The sequence below is a fragment of the Gobius niger genome (assembly GCF_951799975.1).
Source record: "Gobius niger genome assembly, chromosome: 19".
In the NCBI taxonomy this organism is placed as follows: Eukaryota; Metazoa; Chordata; class Actinopteri; order Gobiiformes; family Gobiidae; genus Gobius; species Gobius niger.
In genome coordinates, this window is record NC_136870.1 from 1,149,650 (window position 1) to 1,170,511 (window position 20,862).

General features: G+C 43.3%; 1 protein-coding gene across 1 annotated transcript in view; it reads right to left on the reverse strand.

Moving 5' to 3' along the window:
- ca10a (carbonic anhydrase Xa) overlaps positions 1 to 16,379 on the reverse strand; it is a 480,424-nt gene extending 464,045 nt beyond the window's left edge. Inside the window, exon 1 of the mRNA XM_079577756.1 lies at positions 15,641 to 16,379. Within this exon, the coding sequence (XP_079433882.1) occupies positions 15,641 to 15,701 (61 nt within the window). The 5' untranslated portion in view covers positions 15,702 to 16,379. The remainder of the gene's footprint in view (positions 1 to 15,640) is intronic.
- Positions 16,380 to 20,862: the final 4,483 nt, after the last annotated feature.

Below are 20,862 nucleotides of genomic sequence, written 5' to 3' on the forward strand. Positions count from 1 at the left end.
GTTAAATTATTTATTGTAAATATAACAAATATGAATCGGATTACTTAGCTAACTCTAAGGGGGATGTTCGGTTAAAAGTATTATTCAAACTAGTTCTTTAGTGGGCGGAGCAGTCATGGTAAAGGGGCATGTCTGTTCCGTGAGTAGAAGAAGGAAAATCTCAAAGCCACAGCTCCAAGTCTCGACTGAAGGACGTTCTGTAGGATCCTTCGCTGAGGAATTAGTGGAAGTGGGTAAGAAAAGGTTGCCTGGCTAACGCCAGGCTGCTGTGTGCGCTCGAATCATTTAGTACTGCACAGCAGCCTGGGGACCATGGCCCAAATGTTCGCATGGATTTGGGACCAATCACAGAGCGAGGAGGGACGGCAAGATGATGACGCGCTATTCGATATACGGAAGCTTGTAGTTTATTTACGGATCAAACATGACAGCAGCAGACGCGATGGTATTTTTCGATCAAGCTTTAGGCCGTGTTCTAAATAGTTTAGCTCGAAAGTTTACAGCGGGTACGTCATACGTCATCTCATATGATGATACGATTGGCTGTGGCCACGTGCAGACGCATGAGAGACATTCTCAGCGCCCAATAAACGACTATGACTAAATATCAGGCTAAAGAAAAGGAAGGAGGAAGCGGTTTCGGAAAGAGCCCCACTGTTCTGAACTGAGGTTGCTGAAGTTGGTCAGGTCAAGGTTCCGCAATAGGACGTGTTCAAAGAATGAGATCAGCTGAGAACCTGAACATCTCCCTACAGCCTCTCCCATCACTAATACAAGAGCTTGGTGGAAAAAGGAATGCAACACTGGATCATTTGACATTGCAGCTGCTTTAGGCCAATCAATCTAAAACCCAGTTCATCAACACACAACAAACCCATTCCCTGACCCATGCCCCGGCAAACCAATGTGGAAGGTTTTTCAAAAGGACAGTGCGCGGAGGGGGCAGAGGAGATCCGTGGTCAGCTGTGAACAGTTCAATGACAACGCAGTCCCGGCTCCTGCCAGCACGGCCGCTGAAGAAATAAGTGTGTTAGCGCACAAACAAAAGTCTTTATGGATCGCTCACAGGCCACCGGCAAATCGATGGCTGAAATATCTGAAAGGCTTTCGGAGTCCAGCTTTGCTACAGAGGCCACGAAAACAAAGTAAAAGTGGAGAGGGGAATCAATACACAAGCTCCAAGTCTATTTTTTGACAGATGGCTTAATGGTTCAGTGACTATAATATGATGCATAATGTAAAATGCAGGAACGACTTTTAGACGATTAAACTTCTTAAATCAAGTTAATAGTGGGACTTGTAAATAATGGATTGCAATGAACTGGTTATATTTATTTGATAGAGGTGTATTTTTTATAACAATAACGCATAAATCTTATATATTGCGCTTTTCCAGACTCTAAAAGTCGTTTTACAACTTTGTGCATTGTTCATTCACTCCATACTCAGTGGTGGTAAGTTACATTAGTAGCCACAGCTGCCCTGTGGTAGACCGACAGAAGTGAGGCTATACCAATCTGCACCATCCGACAAGGGCTGCCACGATAACTGACACATTCAATACATGACAGATAAACATTACATTTTTGGGCTCAGTATCTATCGTCTGTACATTTATTCACATTTTTTGTCACATTTTCCTGAGGTAATACTATATTTATTATTTATTATATTTTAAGATTAAGCCCATTTCACACTACGCTTTACTGACCGTTGGTTTAGAGTTAGTTTCTGCAGTATTAAAAGGTCTTCAATAATATCGCAATATTTTTGTGGCTCAATACATCAAACTTCTGTATAAATGTCTGTGTCCATAGAATAATTTTAACCATTTTGCATTTAAAAGGCCTTATATTTGAGCGGCGGAGTGATTTTCTGGAAAATAGTCCCTCAAAAAGCGATCATTCATGTGATGCAGGTCAGTTATATTCCAAACATGAGTCTATCTACACAGACATGTATATGGTTAGTCTGGTGTTATAAGTGATTTGCCTCAGGTGCTCTGTGGAGCGGGTCACACTGTTTTAAATGCAGGCTAGCTGATACCATAGAAATGTGCTAGCCTTGCACTAGCCTAGCACCACGAAACTCTTCAAAGAAGAGAACTGCATGAATTACAAAAAAAATATATATCTCCAGAACAACAACACTCTGGATAACTAGGAAATGAGGACCTATGTCAAAAATTCTGAAATATCCCTTTAACAGTGAGGGCGGTCCTCCTTCTCATTGGCCAATCAGGCGCCAGCAGTCTCTTCACGTCATGCTAGTCTCGGTTCAGCGCGCTTTGGCCACGCCGAGAGTTTGGTCCCAGAACTTGCTCCTGGTCAGACCGGTTTGGCCCTGGGCCGGGCTCGACTGAACCGCCTCAGATAGATCTTAACCACTATGTGAGTAGATCATCGAAACCCCTGGTCTTGTAACATCCCTGGGTGTTCCATTAGGACAGATGCCACTGTGTCATTGTAAGCGATCATCAGCGTGCTTACACAGTGTTAGTATGTCATTTGTAAACACGTCCGCGGGGCATGTGAACATGATTGCTTTACATGCGACATACAGGCACAAAATGGCCCCTGTGTTTGTGCCCAGGGGCAGCACGCCATGCTTTAACATGTTCTCGTTCAGCATCCACAACCACGAGGCTATTTTTACAAGTATGTTTTTTTTCATTCCTCTACGGAATAAGTGTATGGATTTGTTCTGGATGACGCGACATATGGGAACGCATCAGCCCGTGTCCCATACGAGGCTTTCCCATCAAATGCTTTTACTCGTCTGCACTCACATTTGGCAGTAAAATAAAAAATGCATATAAAGTGGGAGTTCTGCTATGGGCGAGCTGTGGGGCCGTACCAGGACAGACACCTGAGATCTGAGGAGAGGGGATTTGGACGTCATAGTGCCCGAGCTGTGGTATTGTATTGGTGGCAAAAATAATTTCTGCAGGAATCTCAACTCTATACATGGTCAAATAGAAAATGAGGTCATGTAGGGCTGTTTACTCCAGTAAAGTGGGCTTTCAAAAGTAATCATCTGTACTGGGCTGTTTTACAATTTCAGATGTTTCGCGTCTCATCCAAGAAGCTTCATAAGTTGCTCATATGCTTATGTAATTTTATGCTATAATCAAATAAATTAGCCAATATTTTAACAACATTTTAATGATGGAGAGTGCCAGGTTAAATGTATGGTCAAATTTTGTTGAAAGATTTTGAAAGTCTTGTTTAGTCTTTGAATAAACCATAAAAGTCACATTTTCTTTGGATGTGGGTATTCAAATGTACAAAATCCGACCAGGAAATAGATTTTAACAAATTTCTGTGAGAGAGCGAGACTGGAAAGTTTGGAAACTAAAGAGTGTAAGGAAAAACCCCAATATTATTGCGCAGTCACATGTACTGTATATCTACGACTTTATTTTCGCTGCTGTCTCCCAGAAGGGAATTGGCCATATTTGTATTACAGAGCCATCTCAAACCCCTTAAGCACGTCATATAGACCCCCAATACGCCAATATTTGTGAATGGATAAGCTTGGGAACGCCACAATGTGGTGGTGATCCCCTGAAAAACAGCTTGCTCACGAACAAGAAGTCATAAAAGAAAAGGGTGTAGGTAAAGGGTGAGTTTGTTCTATTTTTTGCTGTGACAATAAAACTAAGATGCTAAAGGGACTATACAGAGTTTAAAAATGTTAAAACTAAGTATTTTCCTCCCCCTACATGTTCCAGCCATGTCCTAATGTGTAGAATGAGCTCAGACCTGTTCACCACAACTGCCTCTGAAATCCTGCACTGTCACTCACAAAGGTGTTACTTCTGGTCCGAAGTGCCGTCATGCACGAGCTTAATATAGAAATTGTAGTTACACATATGACCTGAGGTGGCAGTAGTGAGTATAAAATGACCAACTTGCATCATTTTTCCATACTGAGATATGTTCTTACTTCAGCTTAGACAAGTTGATGTGTACCTGTCTGGTCTTTGTGCGTGCCTTCAGTCACGCAAAATGACCAAAGATGTTGTCAGCATTTGGCCTCTCCCAATGTATTCCTATAGCTCCAAATGGGGGTGAAATTAGAAGCGACCAAGAGCAGACAGGCTCGGATCAACTCGTCTAAGCTCAGGTAAGAACAGATCACAGTATGTAAAAACGGTGACCTGAGAAAACAAGCCAAAATCACAAAATGTTCTTCCATTGTCAATAGTTAACAGGTCACTCATCCTTTCTTGACTTCTCAACACATTAGTGCGACAGACTAGAGTCACTGTAACTCGTGGTGCAACGGGCATTAGAATTTATTTGTAAAATGACACATATGTTTTGAAGTATTTGTGGAAATCTACAAGTCTTTGTCAATTTCACCAGCTACCTCTCTGCCCATAGCACATGTTACACCTGCTGTCCTTGCCGAACAAGCTGAATGTGTTTTATAGAGTGAAAAAGGTATTTTGATAGAACAGACAATGCAGTTTTGAGTTCCCACATAAATCCATGGCCGAAAGTTAAGGGGAAACTCCTGAGCCTGCACACAAACACCGAGGCCGTACGATTTTTGCAACTGAGCGAATGTATGTAAGCACTTTTTTACACCCACAAACACGCAAAATGAATCAATAAGTAGAATCCATAACTCTTGTGTGCGGAAGCGCGGCGGATCTGTCCTTGAACATGCAGCTTAGCATTAGCGCTAACGGCTACAGCGCTCCCCGCTGCTCTGCACAAACACAGCCGCTCGGGAGTCCAGCCTCTGCAATTACCCACGGGCGACTGGGCCGAACCACGGACGAGTTTGAGCTTAGCATTCCTGCCTTCGTCAGTTTGGTGAAATGATTAAATATATGTTAGCGGAAGAGTTCACAGGAGGAAGACCGCATGGACTCAGGAGCCAAACGAGCAGTGAAATTTGACATTATTTTGTTTTGGAACATTGAGCATCCTATTTAGAATGAAAGGGATGCAAGTGCATACCTTCAATATAAGAAATCCTAACGACAAAAGTGATAAAATTGTCTTATTATAGATTTTCTTAAAGTATGAGTTTTGTCGTGTTCACTTTTGTTATTCATTCATTCATCTGGGGTTTCATTGTACGACTCACTTGACCCTGGTGGGCTGGCCTCAGCCACAAGAGCACGTTTCAGAGAGTTTGAAATGAAACAAACCCCGATCATTCTGAGTAACTAGTAGCTACTTCTGCTTCAAAGACACTTTGTTGGAGTTCACCCAGATGAATAAGTAGCCAAAAGGATATTTCACTTTGTACATATGCTTTACTATATTGGCCCAGATTGTGTTTTGCATGTTCCGAACAAAAAGCAAGTGCATCTAAAATGTGAGTCGTCAAGCGTATGTAGAAAGTGTTTGGCGAGTGAACGACTCTTTCACAACGTGAGCCCAATGAATCCCAGCCTTGTCATTTTGGAACATGCCTGTACCATCACGGAAGAATTAAAAACACTAGAAAAAAACGTGACAAAAAAATGGAGGAGGTGTGTGTGGATCGGGAAGTCTGGGCATCTCTGCTGAGACGCTGCCCCCGCGACCCGGCCCCGGATAAAGCGGAAGAAAATGGATGGATGGATGTATATTTTCAATACATCATTATGGTATTTTCATTCACATTATTACAAGTTTAGTTTCTCATAATTAACGTCACAACTGAAACATAAAGCAGACTTTTACTCTTACTGATATTTTGGCTACTCTACTCTACCCACCTCAGGTCGTGACAGCCCTACCTGGTCACTCTGGGTGTTCAGGAAGTCGGCTGATCGCATGCTTTGGGTGCGTAGTGTTGTTTAAACCTAGACCTGACCTGATCCACAGTTCATTAAATCCAGGCAGCCACTTAGAATCCCTCCACAATGAGAAGTACTATTGTTACAGCAGCTCTAAAAGAACAGAGACAGTGCCAGCTCAACACCCCCTCTTTAAGACGAATCAGAGAAAAACACACCTTGTAAAAGAAAAAGTATTTTCCTATTCCTCAATAGAAAATAGACAGCGGTGTTTCTCAAACTAAGCCATGTATGAACCAGAAAAGTCCGACTTGAAAGCATTGCCTGAGAAGAAATGAAATTATCCGGCCATTGAGGAAAAAAACTGGTTCATCATAAAGCGAAGTGTTTCTGCAAAAGCTGGGCTGAGTCATACGGTTAAGTGCCTGCATTGTATATGGAAACCTTGATTTTCTTCAACTGGCATTAACAGTAAAGTCGCTTGAAGGCAGCGAGGTCCTGGTGTACGGATACAAACAAAAGGAGAAAAAAACATTTGCGTTCCTGTTATAAATACCGGGCTATAAAGGGCTTTAAAAGTTCTCACATCCTGCTAGGTCTTAATGTTGTTCCCTCATGGCAAAAATGTTCTCAAGAGCTCTGTGGACATTCTAGTCACCACTACAGATAATTTATTGCAAGAAACCAGTACCATTTGCTTCAAACTAGGCCTACTTTAATACCAGAGGGCGTGGCCTAGCAAGTAAAACCAAAGTTTCCATTGTGGCTGCAGTCGTGACGCCGATCTTAGCCTATCAACACGCACGATTGATACAGTGTGCATGGCTTGGTTGCGTCCATTGCGTCCCAAACATCCCATAGCGAGCACGCGGCATGGCAGTTTGCCTTTGCTTTTTTCCGCTTTAGCACACGTCAAAATCGGGTGATTAGGAATGTATTTTCACTGCAGATTGAGCACTAGAAGTGTCGGTTTGACTGTCATAACTAGCATGTCAAAATAAAGCTAGCATCATTAGCATAGCCACAATAAGCGGGTTGGTACTCGGTCACCTGGTGCATGATGAAGAACATGTCTTCTTTGTAACGCATGGCCACTGGGAAGAGATGGGCAAACAAAGGACCAAATGTGGCATTTTCGTTCATCCTGCAAAACAAGGCCCTGAGTTTGGTTCAGATAATCACCTCTGAACCCGTAACTCACAATGTTCATACAGTGGCAAAACATTGTGAGCAATATCACTCCTCACTGTTGTCTTTTCATGTACACTTCACCTGACCACGACGCAGGTGAAGTGTACATGCTGCAGTATCTCCATATAAGGGCAGCAGAACAAGCTAGTTTTCCATAAGCAACAACTTTAAAGCCTGGTGCCTAATTTCCCTAAACTTTCTACAGCGAGATCTTCCTCCTGTGATGACGCTGGGTTAGTTACAATTAAAGAAACCAGGCGGGTTTTGGTAAGAAACATTTAGAAATCTCGTATATTAATGAGGGCCGGACTTTGATTGGCAGGCGTTAGCATCAGAGCTGGGTAGGAGGAGTCAGTACATCCGTCATGATTTCCCCCTCGAACGTAATAGCAAACGGGGAGGAGTGAGGAGACGAGTCTATTAACATGATGATATAACCAATGTTGGGTAGAAACTAATACATGTATTTAAAATACTCACTTGGACTAACCGTATTCAGGTACAGTTGTTTTTTATTTACAGCATATTCATTTTAGGGTATTTAGAATGCACTTACTTTTCCAATATCAAAGTAATACATTTTCAGTTTCATTTCCATAACAGGGTGAGCAACGCTCTGAACCCAAAGTATGAGATCATCTGAACATCCTGAACGACCAGGGTATTCCATGAATAGATTTCTTCTTCTTCCCTGATGGCACGGGTGTATTCCAAGATGACGATGCCATTGGGCTCAGATGCTGACCTTAGCCCCACTAAGAACCTTTGGGAGTTGGTGTCTGTTTTCACACAAAGCTACATCTGTGTGTTCCAGAGGGTCGGTGAACATCTGAAAACGTGTGGCTTTAAAGTGTCTTGTTTACTTCCGATATGGTGGTTTATATAGGCCAGTGTACCAGCTCGCTCGCTCTCCTTTCGCCTGCGTTTTGGAGCAGACTTTGCCTCTTGATTACATCACAGCAGCACCTCGGGGTGCTCCGCACGCTCAGAGGAAAGGAGAGAGAGAGAGTGGGGCTTTGAAGTTTGGAAACGGCCTTATCCTGCGTGCTCATTCAGCCGGGGCTATACAATCACTGATACTGGTGCCCACGCAAACACAAGGCAAAGCATAGACACCAGACCCAGCATTAGGGACTAAAGTGGCCATTGTTACTTTGGGTGATACATGTGGGATTTCTATCTGCAACAAAAAAACAACAACTGGAGTGTTTGAACGTGAAAGTCTGCTTTATGTTCATGGATTTTAGCTGCTTCCTGTCCTTTTATTCCCCAGACAGATTTCCAAAACATGTTTGTGTTGCCAGCTTTATTAACCTCGTACCACCCGCCTTAACCAAATGTACTTTCTTCCACTTTTTTGTAATGTTTTCATCCTTGTTTTCTTCTTTTACCCCAAACTTTTCGATTTGGGTAATGCCAAACTGCAACAGAAAATCCCCTTGGGCCCAGAAAGGATTTTTGTAATAAAGCAGCCATGTAAAACACAAGCTGCTCGTGACCATATGTTCTTCTGTTCTTGTAGTTACAGGGTTTATACTGGCAGCAGCTTGTTTAACTGAACACTTTTTAACTACTATATTTATAATGCTGCAAATGCTAAAAGAAAATCTGTGCATATTTCTTTTCTCAACATTAGCAAACGAGCTGTAAAATGAATTAATGAGGGGGAGTTTTGTACATTCAAAAGCAAAAGGGAAAGAAGAGAAAATAATAAATATGTGTGCAATTAATACAATGTTGGCTGGAAGTGCAGGTGAATGTGTTTGAGCTTCTGCATTTCTGATGAACATATGCAGCAAAATGAGTCGAGCATTGACCTTATTTTCCAATAGATTTAATGCAAGCATGGATCCAGTGTAGTTCTTTTTAATGACATTTAATTGCACATTTAATTGCACACACTGCACACTTCTCGGGTGTCCAAAGCCCCTAGCTGGAAGCTATGAACTTACTGAAGACAGACGCTTGTCACAATGTCACTGAGCGCCAGACGCTCTGGAGGCGCGTCAGGCACCTGGAGGCGAGTCAGGCGCCCTGGAGGCGAGTCAGGCGCCCTGGAGGCGAGTCAGACGGTCTGGAGGCGAGTCAGGCGCCCTGGAGGCGAGTCAGGCGCCCTGGAGGCGAGTCAGGCGCCCTGAAGGCGAGTCAGGAGCCCTGGAGGCGAGTCAGGCGCCCTGGAGGCGAGTCAGACGGTCTGGAGGCGAGTCTGACGGTCTGGAGGCGAGTCAGACGGTCTGGAGGCGAGTCAGACGGTCTGGAGGCGAGTCAGGCACCTGGAGGCCATGAGCTCCAGCCCATACGCTTGAATAGAGGGACATTATTTGTGGTGACAGGTGGCTATAGGCTAGGTTAGCTTGTTAGGATCGCCTACAGCTCATTGTTGATTAAAAGTCTGCAGTAAGTCCAGCTCAGTGTGTGATCATCATAAAGGCTGCTCTGTGTAGTTCTCAGCTTTATTGATGTTGTTAGTGCATAATATTTGTTTTCACGGGAACTACAACCCACTGTAGATGAAATGTGAGCAATAAACTTCCAAATCAACAAGCCAGGCTCAGTGTGTGATCGTTGTTAAACGGTTTTATTGACTTTATTTGTGCATATTTCTTGTTTTCACGTGATGACCAGAGCTTTCGCTCATAGAGTTAGCTTTGGGAATGCTCCATTATCAAGGCCCAAACACATTCCCAGCGCAGATCAGAAACACTGATGTGTGTCTTTGTAAAAGTCCCAGAGCTGCTGTAGCTCCGGTTCACAACACGATGAAGCTAATCCTCCATTGTTTACATCTTCAGTGTAGCATAGGCTCTACTGGTGGCGCCGCTCCAAAGTCACTGTTGGGGATAGTTCCTGATTGGTCAACGCTCGCGAATTTCTTCTAAAAGTTCAACTATTCCAACTCTAGCGTCGGCCACTTTGGCGGCGCTGGACGTGCGTCAAAAGCTTCCCAAAAAGCTTCTGCGGGATATCTTGACGCTCCCTGAGGCGCGTCCCCCATGCATGCCCAAACCATAAGTTAAATCAGTTGACCAGACACGTCTCACCTCTGAGGAAGGCCACAGTAGAAGCTGCAACTGACAGGGAAGAAATAACACGCAGAACATAGTCATCATCATGAACCTAACGGGACAACACACCTGCACATCTGTGAATACAACCCCGTCAAAGTGTTGTTGTCTTTATCATATTTGACTTTTTATTCATTTATTTTCACCTTATTCATGCATGCCCTTGTAGCCTTATAGTAAAGTCTAAATTCTGTGTTTTATGTTTTATGTTGCACGATCCTAGTTTGTGAACCTGTTCTCAAACAATGGCAATGAAAACTCTTCTGATTCTGGACTGCCTGTTTTCAGCTGACAGGGACCGACAGCTTCACAGAGGTTGGATTTTGTGGCGATTAATAATTATCTCAACTAGGAATGCACCAGTCCGATACTGGTATCGGATATCGGACCAGTACTGGAAAAAATACGATATCGGGTATCGGCTACAAATATACGACACTGACCTGATGCCTGTTTTGGCTCTCACTGTTTTATGAACACAACTGTCTGCCTAAACCTCAGTGCACGTGGACCTGGGGAAATCAATCGCTGAGTTACTTTTAACCTCCGCAAACGTATATTTTTAATAACAGCACAGCTAGCAACAGCATGCTAATGCTAACGTCAACTAATCATCCTGGTGGACGGTTTCACAGTTGGTACAGCGGGTCGTCTCATGATCGGAAGGTCGGGGGTTCAAATCCCAGCTCCTGAAGGTGCACACTGTGGTTGTGTCCTTGGGCAAGACACTTCACCCTCCTTGCCTCCAGTGTCTGCGTACACTGGTGTATGAAAGAGTGAATGGGTGACTGGGTCGTTGCTGTAAAGCGCTCTGAGTACCTAATGGAGGTAGAAGAGTGCTATATAAGTTGAGACCGATTGCCCTTCGCTATGATTGGCCTAATAAAATAAAATAACCATGTGTATAGAAAAAACATCTAACATCTTTGTACTGCACATGTTGTTCTGAGCCGATCGCGTTATGTGAGTTGTTTATATTCATGTACAGTAATCTAATAGCCTGTCTTATACCTAAGGATGTGTAGTATAGAAAACTCTACTGATCCTTGTTTAATGTTTTCCATTAGTTCATTAACAGATATATCGGGATCAAAAGCTCAAAAGCTGGATCGGTGCATGTCTAATCTCAACATCATGGACTTTTGGAGGATACTGTGAATAGCCCAGCTTCACTGGCCCCACTCGAGCTGTCCGCCACATTGGTTGGCCACACTCGTTCACGCGGTGCTTGCCCAATAATGCATACACAGATAACTAGCCCTGGTTAAGCGGTGGGATTGGTGCTCTGACTGGTTTTACTGCGCGCTCAGCCTGGGCTGGTGATGCAGTGTGAAGATGAGGAGGAAGTGTGCTGACCCAAATAACACTCTCCTCCTCCTCCAAGATCCACTACAGATCTGCCCCTGCACCACGGCGTCCGGCCTCCACTCTCACACCGGGCTGCACGCCATTGGAAAAGGGGGAAAAACATCTCACAGCAATACATTTCTAATGTCACGGTGCACGAGGGCAGCACTAGTGTTCACAACGGCAAGTTCAATGGATGCAAATGCCAAAAATACCAAATCACCAATAATCATTTAGAAATATCCATTACACACTTTAGCTGTAGATTACTGCTCTGTCAGGTTATGTTTTCATAGACATTTCATGTGTAACAATGGCACAAATTGTCAATATTTTCTTTTTTGTATCAAAGCTCGATAATGCAGGCAGGAATTAGATATCTAAAAGGTGCATTATGCAACTTTTTATGTGGGTGCCATGCTGACCACTCATACAGCCTCTGGGTCACTACAAGGTCAAATATGCACAAATATCAACTTTTTTTTTTCATATAAAAGTTGCATACAGCACCTTTAAGGCGAGTTACCAGAGTTATCAGTTAGAAACCTTTGCTGTAGCTTACTGGCATAAATGTGAGGGAAAAAATACACTGCAACTTTTCTGTCATGTTATGTTTTCATATAAGAACAAGGTGTTTTATGCCCAAAACAAATCCCCAAATTTCCCATTTTTTCAGGGACGAAATCTGGATTGAGTGACATTCAAATGTATGGTTTTATTTTACCAAAACTTTTTCAGAGGGGATTTTGAATATCTTGTTTAGTTTTAAAATAAGCATTTTTTGTGTGTGAAAAAATTAGTAAAATTTGAATTTTCGCCTTATTTTTTGACATTCAAAACTCAATAAATCAGGCTGGGAATTAGATATTTAAAAATCCCTCTGAAAAAATCTCTTGAAAGGCCCTTGAAATTGCATTGTCCCATATAACTCTATGGGGGAAACATCGAATCAGCGCAATATTTAAACATGTTATTGTGAAGATTCGATTATTATATTTTATGTTTCCAGGTGAAAGTTTGTATGCTCACAGACCAATTTGGCCCAAAACCTGAAAAAAAATTAGTTTTGCCTATAGTGTCTCCCCTCAAAAATCCCTTAAAGACCTTAAAGTTTGGAGTCTGTAAGAACAACTGAAGTGGAGATATTGTCGCTGTGGCCTTCCAGAAAGGAAATGACCATATTTTGGACTCTTCGTGCTACACATGGATACCAAACAGGTAAAGTATTTGTGAATGAATATGCATGGGAAACGTACAGAAACTGGAAGATATGCTTTGCTGCTTTGTGCTAAAATTATTCTCCATTTGCCACACAATAGGCCCTGGTTATGAGTGGGGAAAAACGAACATTGTAACAATTGCAACTTCGCCTGGTTTCAGGGGGTTCAAGGCTCAATTTATCGAGCTCCTCCATCTGAGAAAAACAAAAAAACAAAACACTTACAAATACTGTGCAATAAGTGCAAACCTGGAGCATTTGTGTTGCATTAAGCGGAGATGTTGTCAGAAAAAAAGAGCATTTGGGGGGAATTTTAATGTTGTATCCAGGTGAAAGTTGATATTCTAAGAGAGCAGGCCGTATTACCTAAAAATGTGAAAAAGATTTGTTTGGCCTGCAGCGTCTTGTTAATTTGTTTACCGATGTGTGCACAACTCTTCACACACACACGGCTGGAGCTTGTGCAGTATTCTAGACCCAATTCGAAAGGACTGATGTTTTGTACCTCTTTTTGTCCACAAAAATGCGTAACGGTGGCACTCTATAGGAATACTGCGTTTCCATCCTTGACCACTGTGCACATAATAAGATTTAAAGTATGCAAGGAGCTAATAATCACTTTACACAAGCGCTAAACCAGTTAATATGGAACGATGTAGAGATGCTGGACGACTGCCAGTGCTCCCATCAAAAGAAAACAATTTGGATTAGGTCAAGACAAAGGCGTTACATAAGGGCTAAAAGAGCAGGACTATACCAGTGCATATGGATTAAAGAAACCAGGAGCCAAAAGGGATTTGAAATGTCACTGGGAATGTGGGAACCGAGCGCGCACTGATGAAGGCGACACCAGGACTGACCGGGGAAGAACTCCAACACACCAGGAGGAATGTGCCAAAGTGTGTTAAGTTCACACTCGTTTTCAGATTGTATAGAAGCACACTGCCTTTGTGTTAATGGCAGAAATAACGTCAATGTGATTGTTTTGTTTTTTGAAATGCCACTCTAGGGACGGATTTTGCAAATTAGACCTTTAAATATTGTCATGGTATACTGGATGTGGGGACGACCAGGGCTGGTTGTCACTTTTTTTGTGTTCATCAACTGCTCATCAACAGGACATCCCATACAAGAGTCACACATGCATTAAATGAACGCTTAAACCCTGGGCTTGAAGTAGGTCGTACTTCCTTTTTTTTTATATCTTATTACATGAATTTGTTTTTAACTGATAAAGACAGGAAAATCGACTGTGACAATGGGCCCAATGAGAGGGGTTAGTTGTCACAGTGAGAGGGGTTGGTTGTCACAATGAGAGGGGTTGGTTGTCAAAATGAGTGGGGCTGGTTATCACAGAGTGGGGTTGGTTGTCAAAATGAGTGGGGCTGGTTATCACAGAGTGGGGTTGATTGTCAAAATGAGGGGTTGGTTATCCCTATTGTCATTAATGTATTGTTATTAATGCCGGTAACTTTTTTATTTCAGGATATACAAAGGAAAATCATTTTAAATGTTCCGTAAACGACTCTGTGCTGAGCTTAAAAATGCAGGAAATCGCCCAATGATAAACAAAAAAAAAAAAAGATTCTCTCCATTATTTCTCCAAGTGACAACCAACCCCCTGACCCACCTGAGACAACTAGCTCCAGCTGCCAAAGATATTTGATTTTTCCCCAATCGAATCACGTCTAGTTGGGGTTAGACAGTGGGAAAAAGACAAATCATTCATGTTTCTTTTGTGTGTTTATTACATGTGTTTATTTTATTGTTGTTGTTATTGTTGTATATTGTTTACTGCTGGCAATCTACATCTTGCCCAGAGAGAACCGTTGAAAACTAGCTTTAGAGCAAAAAGTGGCACATTTACAGTGAGGTGCATTAATGTGCATTGACCCTGTTCAAAAAAACTAATAAAATCAATAAAAAACTACAGCAATAACAGCAGGAGAACCAGGATGTTCAAACCTAATGTTCAATAACAATATCAAGTCACAGCGCCCCCTGGTGTGGCTATAAAAAGCAATGTGACAACGAGCCCCGGTCTCCCATACACATTTTTCCCTTTCAATATGTTTGTGGAGGCTCTCATTCATCCAGGGAGTGTCCATCGTAGAAAAGATTCAATCCTCGACTGGACTGGGTTTTAAAGTTGATGATGTTTGGCTTCTTCTTCGCTCTTTAGGTCAGGAAAGACACTATTACCCAAACTAGAGCTCAGTCTGAACACGACCCGGGCTCTTCCCAGGAGGAGGGTTTGTGAAGGCTCTCATTCATCCAGGGAGGGAGGAGCCTGGGTCTTAATCAGACCGCTCCAGTTTGGGTTATAGTGTCTATGATGTCCCTTTCGAACAAATACATATATAAATAAATGAACTATAGGGCCAAACCAGGACTGGACCGGGAAATAATTAGGACGACAACAGGACTAACTCAAGATCAAGTAGGATGGCAACGAGGTGCAAAGCAGAGCCAAACACGTACTACTCTTGGACCACACCAAAAACCACACAACCAGGCGAAAAATGACTGCAGGGATCTAGACCAGGATTATCCCAGGACTTCAGTGATATCATCTTCATTAAAAGAGACCTCGTCAATGTAGCAACAAACTCCAAAACCACCCATGCGCATTGGTTGTGGGGGTGGGGGGGGATGCTGCTGCTGCAGTGACTGACGGCTCACACGCGCCCTGACGCACGCACATGACCCATCCACTGCGCGCATATGGACCACTGCGCGCACCACCGCTCCGTTTGATCCACCACGGAACACTGGCTCCTCTTCACAACTCTGCTCACCAAAGCACCAGCGCGTAAAAAGAAAAAAAAGAACACAAATGGCACGGGGTTTAACTGGCGAAAGAAAAGAAACGCCAAATGAATATCTCGTCCGTGCATGGCGTGCGTCAGCGAGCTGCGTAATATGGCACGGGGTAGGGGACGGGGTGCTGCCCTGAATACTCAAATATCCCCCGTTAAAATAAAACAAAAAACAAACATCTCCCAAAACGACGGCGCGCTCTGGACGCGGAGCCACTTTTGCGCTTTTACGCACCGGCCCGACCGTCTCACTTACCCGATATGTGGACGAGGACATTGGCTTGAAGAATGATCAATATCTCCCAAATTAAATCCATTATGCGTCCGTTAGCTTTATTCCGCCAACATGCCCCCAAAGAATGAGAAGTTGTCTAGTCTTTTTTTTTTTTTTATAAAAAGGAAAGATCTGGTGCGTTCCGCGGATCAGAAAAGCTGTCCTCCCGGGCGTATGGATCCCGCGTGTGAGCACCTTCCACCAGGTAGTTTCCACGTAACGACCATGCGAGGAGATACACCGCTAGGTCCTTTTTCTTCTTCTTTTATTTTCAAATCAACGTACGATCCCAAACAAATCGAAGTAACTCCACATGAGGGGCGAGGGGGAAATTAAGCGGGTATAAGGGTGCTGCTAAGTCCTGGATCGAGCGCGCTACTACAGCGTGTTATTCCAAATGGGTATCCGCGCAGCAGAGGAGGCAGAGGCGGAGCAGGAGGGTCCCGTCAAAAAAAAAAAGAAAAAAAGAAAGAAGAACAAAAAAACACGCAACACGCTCCAGTTGAAGTCCGCGCCGCACGGTCACATCGACGTGAGGAGGAGGAGGAGTAGCGTGTGGGGGTCTGAGGGGAGTGATGGAGAGCAGAGGGGGGTATATCTGCGTGGAGTAGGATGGGGAGTAAGTAACACCTGGAGACAAGTCCCAAAGTCCGAGCTCTCTCCTCCAAGCGCAGGCGGCTCCGCTCTGTCCGCGTTCAGAGCGAGGCAGGAGCGGCAAGAGCGACGCGGTGGCGGCGGGCGGTGCTTCCGCCGCTTGGGGGGTGTCAAAATAAAAGCGCGGCGATGCGCATGTTCAGGCTGTGAATGATGTAGCTCGTTTGGAACATGTTTGAAGTGAACCTCTGAACCGAGCACATTTTGTCCAGTTTGGCTTTGCCCAAATCTAAAAGCTTCTTGAAAAAAGTGTCAAAATGGCGAGGAGAACGAGGACGAAAACAGCTACAAAAGAGCGACAGAAACGTGCCGGAAAAAGCAAGAATAACGCAGTAAACAAACGACAAAAACACATTTAAAAGTGATGAAAAAGCCACAAAGAAGGAAAAAAAGAGCGAGAAACAATAAAACAATAGCACAACAAAAACGTAAAAAAAAACATGAAAATACAAAAAAAAACGATCAAAATGTGACAAAAAAGTGTCAAAAAGCTAAAAAACAAAACAAAAAAAGTGCTGAAAAAGCAACAAAAACATGACAAAAAAAACTACGATCAGTTTTTGTTTATAATTTGACCTGTATTTATCCAGGATAGAAAGTTTTGGAGATCTTAGCTTTCAAATAGGCCTACAGCCTATGGGCCGGGGTAATGCCATATTTGAAGGCTACAAAAGTCAAAGATTTTTCCTTACATTGTCACTTTTTTGTTGCTTTTTTGACGGTTTCATGTTATTTCTTATGAATTAATGCTTGTTTTATTTTTGTAGACATGCTTTTGTTTCTTTTAAGATTAATTTCTGTGCTCAGTTTATCTTCCCTTCTTTAAATGATGCTATGATTTTGATCTAATGTCATTCCTATTACCAGTCACTTTGAGAAATGAGAGTGAAGTGTCTTGCCATTAGACACAAGGACAGAAGGAGGTTTTTAATTGACCACACTCTGAAGGCACCGACGCCATTACTTATTTGACGAAAAACAGGAGCGGCGCTGTCCAGGGTGCTGAAAGCTCTCCTCAAGGACTTGCCTTGGATTTCGCAGCTCCTTGTCTTACTCTGTAGGGGCTTCCCCTTCACTTCCTGTCATGCCTCGGCGAGTTGCGTTCACATGGACACGCTTTACTCCCGTTGTTCCCTTAGAAGGCGGAATGTGAGGCTGTGGTTTAAAAGGCACTACAGCAATGTTCCACAAATGTGACCAAACGGGAGTGAGAGATGGAACAGTGGAGTTCACTTTTGGTGCAAAGGGGGAGAGAAGAAAAAATCAAGCAGACAAATCAAATAGTGTAACAGGGTTTATACAGGCAGACGCCAGTCAGATGTAATGCTTTTTAATGCCATTTTAAACAAACACCATATTTTAATGCCACAAATGCAATGTGGTTTTTTCTTCTAATTTTCTAAGTAGATTTAATGCCAGTTTGAATCCAATTTATTTCTCTTTAATGACATTTCAGGTCTTGATTTGACCATTCATTGACTGACTTGTAATGCTCTCCTGCCCCGTGGAAACCCTGTGTCATCATAATAAGTGAAACGTCAGGTGGAGGAAGAGCAGAACGTGACAGTGTTAAAGGAAGCGTGTCTGGGCCTGTAGGAGTGACCACTTTTGATCAACAGTCATTCTCAAGGCGAGACGCGGCAGGTGAAGTATTGATTTTTCATGCAGTGGTCGGAGTGGAGATTTTTAGCTAGTTTATTCCCTTAATGTCTTCAAAATGACTAAACTTACCCCGTACAATGCTTCTTTGATGTTTTGTCACGAGCGAGGCAGAGATATCCTGGAAAGCCGTCTTTCCCAAATACTGACATCTATTATTACATCCACATGTCCTGTGAAGCGTCAGGAATATTACTCTATAACCAAATATGGTATTTCCCCTTCTGTGAGAAGCCCAGTACGGGAGAGCAGAGAAATGCGTCACGCACTCGGTGCAAAACTTTAGGGCTGGTTTTCAGCTCTTACAGACACCAAACTTTCCAGTCTAGGACTTAGCAAAATTTGAAGTTTTTTTTTCAGTAGGATTTTTTACAATCTAATTCCCAGCCTGATTTATTACAGATGTTTCACTTATGATAAGCACATTCAAAAACTGTGGTTGTCGTTATGAACACAAACCCAATCATTGGGTAGAGAGTAGTTAACCATTACCCAGAAATGAGTAGAAAAAATCAACAACCCAACTGCTGCATTAAAAATAACCCAACGTTGTATTGGTCCAAGAGTCGCCCAGCAGCTTGGTTAAAAACAGCCCAAGTTGGGTTATTTTTTAACCCAGCATTCTTTCTGAAGATAAGATGCATGAAAACGAATTGAAGTTAATTAAACTTAATTAATTTCCATGTGCTTTTATCACTTAAAAGTTGCCTCAAAGAACTGTGAGAAGAATTACTCCAAGATGTACAACAGCGAAAACGCCATCATAATCACAAAGGAGTGGGTAATACTCGCCCTTTCCAGTGCAGAGTTATACATAACCTGAATGCTCACTCCAGCCACTAGGGGGCAGCCAACATTTAATAAAGGCATACATTCCACACGTGTCCAGCAGAGGGCACTGACATAATGAGAGATCAGAATAAAAAATGAATGAATAATGACTAGGGGTGTAACGGTACGCTAAAATTGTATTCAGTTCGGTTCACAGTTTTGAAGGGCTCGGTTAATTTTCGGTACAAATAAATAGGAACAAACACATTTTTTCTTTTGAAAAGCTGCCAATACACAATAGAATTCTTGCATAAAATAAATAAAAGCGACCCATTTGGGTGATATTTTAAATAAATTGCACTCTTATAATGAAATACACATTTTGTAACATTTAAAATAAAAAAATAAATACTGTAAGTAAGTGATACAGTAAGCGCACTCAAGTGCATAGCTTGTTGACCACATCAGTTTGAGCTTTTTCATAAAGTGCTGGCAGAGCCGGTGCTGGCCCTTCTGGGGCCCTCAGCAAAAATCCACACGGGGGCCCTACAGTCGCGTCCCATGGCTATTCGACAAAGAGAGAATCCATTTATGGTCAAAACAGTTCCACTGTTCCAGGGCAGAAGCTGTGTGAGGACCACTAACCACTAAGCCACTGTGAGACTGGGATTTAGGACGACTACTAGTCTATTTCCCTTTTTAAAATAGTAAATGGTAAATGGTCCCTGGTCCCTGACCCACAGATTGGGAACCGCTGAGTTAAAACTAACTGAAACCTGCTCCTGACGGTTGTTTCTGTCTTACCGCTGAGAATTAGCCTGTGAGTCGCCCAACCCGTTTTAGACTGTGCACATTCAGAGAACCAGAGTTACTGTAAGTTACTGTGCTCATGAGAACCATGTGGATTCAACTCAACAAAAAGGCCACGAACGGCTTTACTCTCGTCTACTCACCAAACTACTGTCCTGATGCTCCAGACTCACCAGACACAATAAGAAGAGTTTAAATAAGAGTGAGACCCAGAGTTGCAGCACCGAGTCCGCGCAGAGAAAACATGAGAGCTGCGCCCGGACACGGGGACGTGATGCAGCCGCGGAGGAACCGTGCATGAGGCGAAGCACCGGGACACAGACGCCGAGCGGGACACGAGCGGAGAAGCACTCGCGCTTTGGAAGAGACGGGGGGAGGCGGTCGGTCTCTCCTGCTCATTCACTTCACCAGACTACTCCGTTTTGGTGTTATATGTGGCGAAGTAGGCGGAGAGTGAGTGCGCGCTGGAAGAGCCTGTCCCGTAACAACGCGGTCATTAATCAGTGAAACAACACTAGAAGAAGAAGAAGAAGAAGATCTTTATTTATATAGCGCCTTTCACAGACATATAGTCACAAAGCGCTTTACATGAGACAGTTGTACATTCACTCCATACTCGGTGGTGGACAGCTACGTTTGTAGCTTCAGTTTCCCCTGGGGGAGACTGTCAGAGGCGCTTTCGCGACTACACACGTCTGCACCAACGGACCCTCTGACCACCACCATTCACTCACACACATCATTCATCCTGGCCTATTGTGCATGTTTTTAGTGGTAGGGGAAACCGGAGTGCCCGGAGGAAACCTACGCAGACACGGGGAGAACATGCAAACTCCACACAGAAAGGCCCCGTCCCTGGTGGGAATCGAACCCGGACCTTCTAGCTGTGAAGCGAGAGCACTAACCGCTGCGCTACCGTGCCGCCCTACGCACCTTGCGTAGTTTGCGTAGCTATAAGAAGAACCGGCTCTGAGCGCTGGTATAACTTTTTGGCGTGATGGGATATTGTAACGATCAGGCTCAAGACTTTTAATCAAATACTTAAAGCCAGCGCCTTCAACAACTGCCGTTTCTCTCAGCTACTCCTGCAGCTTCAATAGCGTCCGTGCGGAAACTCGCGTAGGAACTTTGTTCCGCGGCACTTAATATGACGCTAATAATAAATGTACATTATTTAATGAAAATAAATCACTGAAACGGTACGCAAGTGGACCGAACCGAACAGGCCGAACCGAAACGGTTCAATACATCCCCGTGAACCGTTACACCCCTAATAATGACTATTATGTAGCACTTTGAGAAACTTGTGA